General features: G+C 43.7%; 1 protein-coding gene across 1 annotated transcript; it reads right to left on the bottom strand.

The window, feature by feature from the left end:
• Positions 1 to 446: 446 nt before the first annotated feature.
• Positions 447 to 2321, bottom strand: LOC115115987 (suppressor of cytokine signaling 3). The gene is made up of 2 exons (XM_029644475.2): positions 2138 to 2321; positions 447 to 1345 (listed from the first exon to the last, which is right to left on the bottom strand). The coding sequence occupies exon 2, from the start codon at positions 1185 to 1187 to the stop codon at positions 549 to 551; it is 639 nt and encodes a 212-aa protein (XP_029500335.1). The 5' UTR covers positions 1188 to 1345; positions 2138 to 2321; the 3' UTR covers positions 447 to 548.
• Positions 2322 to 5544: the final 3223 nt, after the last annotated feature.

A 5544-nucleotide genomic window follows, 5' to 3' on the forward strand; every position in this document is an offset into this window, starting at 1 on the left:
AGGCCTGACTGACACACATCTGAACCAATTAGCAGCACACCGACTGGCCGTTTAGCCTCTCAATGAACCAGTCCTCCTTTCTCTCTCTCTTGTTCTGTCTTTCTCTCTCTCTCCTTCTCTCTCGTTCTGTCTCTCTCTCTCTGCATGAATGAGAGACTGGAAAGTCTGATGACGACGCCCACCTCTTGTCTTTTGGTTGGCAGCCTGTTGAGAGTGACTGGCTGACGTGGGACCAGTATAGCTCTACTCCTCATGGTAACGTTATATCACTCCTGGGCTTGGGAGATAGGTACAGTACAGCCCTTATGAGAACCACAATACCAAGCATCTTCTTCTACTTTCTCAGACTGACTCATGCTGCTGCCTTCCCCTCTGCCTCGTCACCCTGATGTGGGTGAACCATCCCTCTAAGACACAGATACAGACAGTCATATTTCCCCCCCAGTTCTGTGGGGTACTGCCACACTGTCTCTCACACCGGCCCAAGTCCCCTTCATAACACCTTTATCAAGTCTTATGCCATCGAGGCACTACATGTCCAGAGAGGCCTAGATGGGCGCGTCGTACTCCTGCAGGAACTCTTTGAGCGGGTGAGGAAGCTGGTCCCGTTTGCTGGATATGTCCAGGTGTCCGTTGACTGTTTTCCTACACAGGTGCTGCAGGCTGGACATAGTGGAGGAGAAAGGTTTGAGGAGCTCCAGGGGAATCTTCTCCCCTCCAGAGTAGATGTAGTAGGAGGCGTTCCCTCCCCTCGTGTTTTTCTCCACCAGCGAAGCCCCTTTGGTCGGGGGCATGTAGTGGTGGACCAGCTTCAGCACACAGTCGAAGCGGGGCACAGCCTGCATGCTCTTGGGGTCCGTCTGGAGTAAGAAGGACCCGGAGTCACACTGGATGCGCAGGTTCTTGGTGCCAGACGCCGTCTTGACGCTGAGCGTGAAGAAGTGTCGGTTGTCGGAGCTGTCGCGGATCAGGAAGGTGCCGACGGACTCGGCGGCCAGCATGGCGTTGGCCTCCTTGCCATTGATAGAGCCCCAGTAGAAGCCACTCTCCTGGAGCTTGTGCAGAGTGGTGACGACGAGCTGGTACTGCACCTTGGAGCTGAAGGTCTTGTAACGGTGAGGCAGCCGCATGGTGGAGTCGAAGGGGCTGCTGCTCATGACGGAGTCAAACTTGCTGTGGGTTACCATGGCGCTGCGCACCGCTTCTTTGCGACCTGCCTGGTGAGCACTGGGCACCACACAGACAACAGAAGACTAGAAGGAGGAGGTCGGAGAGTAGAGGTCACCAATCTCCCTACAGAGGTCAAGGCCTTTAGATTGTGTTGTTGTGTCTGGAGAGGATAGTCCTGGAGAAAAAGCAGAGAAAATCATCAGTGTCCAAAGTATCTGCTCAGAGTGGAGTGATTTGGACATTGAGTGGACCTCAGGGCATTTGGCAATATGATCCAAATAACTGACGTTTAGTTTATCAACTCAAGATATCCAGTTCTATCATTTTAATTATAGAAATAAATAACAGTCGATAAAAGGTTTATTTATAGTGTAATTGTTTTAGGATTGAGAGTAATCTAATAGTCCTCAACTCATGTAGCTCTCAGGCAAAGATTATGTTTTGGCTATAATTTCAAATATTCTAATTAAACTTCTCTGGTTACATAGTGGAACATTTTTACCAATGAGGCCCTGGCTATTTTTTGTCCTGTAGCGGACTATTGAGAACCACACAAAGTAATATGATTAGACACCGCTCATGTTGCTATCGTCACTCCAATTACGCACTGCTACATGATTTATAACCATATTATTTACGACAACTCGCCTATATGGCTATTGTATGTGAAAGGTGAAAGTGAAAACATTGTATTTCAGTAGAATAGACGTGATGTGCAATTAGGCTACCGTTTACTCTGTCCTGCTCATTTACAGGAAAGTGTGTTTTTTATCTCTGCCCTCCGGCTCAGTCACCGCGGTCAGTTGCAGTAAAGTCGAGCAGCCTAGTGAGCGGAATCCTTCAACTGTTGCATCATTTTACATACAAAAGTCCCATGAAAAAATACATCGCTAATGATTTATAATGATACATTGTCTTCGCCTTTGCTACTTTTAAACAATAGAATCAATAGAGTCTTGTTTCTTACCTTTTAACGGTGTCTCTCTGTACTTGGAACTTTGAAAGTTTATCCAATTGCTTCAATCCCTTGAGTATATTTGTTTCCTTGAGCTTGATATCTTGTGTTGTTCAAATTGTAACAATTTTATCCTTGCTGATGTGCAATGTCCTTTACAGTGTCAGTTGTGTCCTTTGTCTGTGTTCTACGTTGGACTGACTGGACGTTGCTCGTACATCATTTGCCTCTTTAATGAGCAGAGCTTGCGAGTAGCGCTCATAATGTGTCGGGAGGCTCCACCCCCTTGTTTTTCCAGTAAGGGCCTCTTGGCAGATTGTCAGTAAGAAATGTTTTTTTTAAAGGACGATTCCTGGTATTCAACAGAGAAGTCCTCCCCTCCCCCGCTGTTCCTCCAAAATGAAGTTATGGAGTTCCAGGCAATAACTTTTCCTGCAGCGAATTGATTGTAAAAACTGTCTGTTATCGTCTTATTGTATTAGCTTTGCTGGTAATAGTAATGTTATTATAATGCACTAAATGCATTATAATACCACTAGACTACTATATATTTAGCATGTTATAAACATTATAAGGTAATCAATATTGTCCAACCTATTGGTTTGCAGAATAGGCCCATATAGTGAAAAACATGTTAAGGTAATCACATGATCTGATACATTTGACGTTTTAAGAAGTCGTTTCATTAATCTGAGCACTGTTGACAGTGGTTGGTAAATGGGCCTCCTAGTGGAACAGCCAGAACACGCTGTGCTTCTCTGGCAGCGGCTGAATGCTATGCCAGTGCCCCATAGAGGGCGCCAATATGTTTTGATTGGACAGTTCAAGCTTTATACCAACATTTATAACTTTATTATGGGGACACAGTTTCCTTGGCAATGGCTGTCAGTTTCTTTAGAACTGGCAACATTTTTACATCCTTTGCTTTTCATAGACTACTATCCCATACAGATCAGTTATCCAGAATGCATTACATCCTTTGTTTTCATCTACTATCCTATACAGATCAGTTATCCAGAATGCATTACATCCTTTGCTTTTCATAGACTACTATCCTATACAGATCAGTTATCCAGAATGCATTACATCCTTTGCTTTTCATAGACTACTATCCTATACAGATCAGTTATCCAGAATGCATTACATCCTTTGCTTTTCATAGACTACTATCCTATACAGATCAGTTATCCAGAATGCATTATCCTTTGCTTTTCATCCTTTGATCTTTTGCATAGACTACTATCCTATACAGATCAGTTATCCAGTTATCCAGAATGATCATTATCATCCTTTTGCTTTTCATAGACTACTATCCTATACAGATCAGTTATCCAGAATGCATTACATCCTTTGCTTTTCATAGACTACTATCCTATACAGATCAGTTATCCAGAATGCATTACATCCTTTGCTTTTCATAGACTACTATCCTATACAGATCAGTTATCCAGAATGCATTGCATCCTTTGCTTTTCATAGACTACTATCCTATACAGATCAGTTATCCAGAATGCATTACATCCTTTGCTTTTCATAGACTACTATCCTATACAGATCAGTTATCCAGAATGCATTACATCCTTTGCTTTTCATAGACTACTATCCTATACAGATCAGTTATCCAGAATGCATTACATCCTTTATACAGATCAGTTATTGCATTAGACTACTATCCTATACAGATCAGTTATCCAGAATGCATTACATCATTTGCTTTTCATAGACTACTATCCTATACAGATGTTATAGGGAAGACTCCCAGATCAGTTATCCAGAGCATTACATCCTTTGCTTTTCATAGACTACTATCCTATACAGATCAGTTATCCAGAATGCATTGCATCCTTTGCTTTTCATTCTATCCTATACAGATCAGTTATCCGTGTTTCCTTTGGACTACAGGGAATGCAGGGTTTCCCATAGGCCAGGGTTATCCGTGTTTGGCCAGGGCAGGGTTTGGCCAGGGTAGGGTTTGGCCAGGGTAGGGTTTGGCCAGGGTAGGGTTTGGCCAGGATAGGGTTTGGCCAGGGTAGGCCATCATTGTAAATAAGAATTTATTCTTAACTGACTTGCCTAGTTAAAAAAGGTTAAATCAATAAAAATGTCTAGATCCCAACTGGACAGGTGGCTGTATGAGACCAAGTCACTACATGCTCACCATGCTCATAAACATGTCCATTTCATTCTTAACATCATTTGAATCATTCAATCAAAGTATACATTTGAACGAAAGGAGTTGGGAAATTCGGGACATTACAGGAAGATGGAAATATGGAATAGCTAATAACAAAACACAAAAAACACTGATCGATTAACATCCCTTAGAGTAAATCACGTGATCTGACACATTTTGTAGTGTAAGATGTTGACTCTAGTCATGTCCAAAATGGCACCCTAGTACTTTAGACTAGGATCAATAGGACTCTGGTCAACAGTAGTGCACTACATAGAGAACTAGATGCCATTTGGGATGCAGCCCTAGTGTTACACTCCCTCTGTCCATGTACTGTAATGCGTGACTTGTTCCCTGCTCATCATCCTCTGTTTCTCCCTTCCTGTTTACTCATCAGAGATCTGACTGACACAAGCCCTGAGAATGGGTAGGTAGATTAACCCAGGGTTTAAACAGCCAGTCTATGGTAATGAAGGTGGTTCAATGGTGATTAACTTTGCCGGGGGGGAATCTGAAGAGTTGCATTGGCTCCCCGAGTTAATGCAGAGGCATTAGGCTCAGAGGGCTACTTACAGTCTAGTGGCACACAGGCAACCTGGGCTCAAACACCAGGCCAGGTTTCTACCACTCTCTGCCATCTCACCCACCTCAATGTCCCCACTCTAATATTCATCCGCCCAGGGAGGGAAGACACCAGGCAGGCCAACCCAGAGAGAGAGAGAGAGAGAGAGAGAGAGAGAGAGAGAGAGAGAGAGAGAGAGTTAGACAGTGGGCACAGGCCATTAACGAGGGTTGCGTGCTCCATTTGATCATTTTCTTAACCGGATCTTTACTGAGAGGGGGAAGGTGGAGACTAAAGAGAGAGGGCAGGGGTAGGGCGCTCCAGGCATAAGCGACATAAGCAGGAGATTTGCTGTAAAACTGCACATTTTTTCTCTCTGCCCTGTGGCCTATGGAGCAGAAAAATGAACTGCCCATCCCTACCTTGAGGCTATGCTCAAACCCTACACCCCAACCTGAGTACTCAGTTCTGCCACGTCTGGTCTCTTGGCCCTATCTTCCGAAAACATCTGAAACCCTACCTCTTCAAAGAGTATCTTAAATAATCCCACAACCCCCCCTTAATAATAATACATTGTCTCCCCCACTAGCACTGACTTTGATAATAGCTACTTTATTGAGGAAAAACATTGTACTATGACTGTGATATGTTTTTTTCCCACCTAGCTATCTTAAGATGAATGCA

Source organism: Oncorhynchus nerka, linkage group LG26, assembly GCF_034236695.1.
Source record: "Oncorhynchus nerka isolate Pitt River linkage group LG26, Oner_Uvic_2.0, whole genome shotgun sequence".
Classification (NCBI taxonomy): Eukaryota; Metazoa; Chordata; class Actinopteri; order Salmoniformes; family Salmonidae; genus Oncorhynchus; species Oncorhynchus nerka.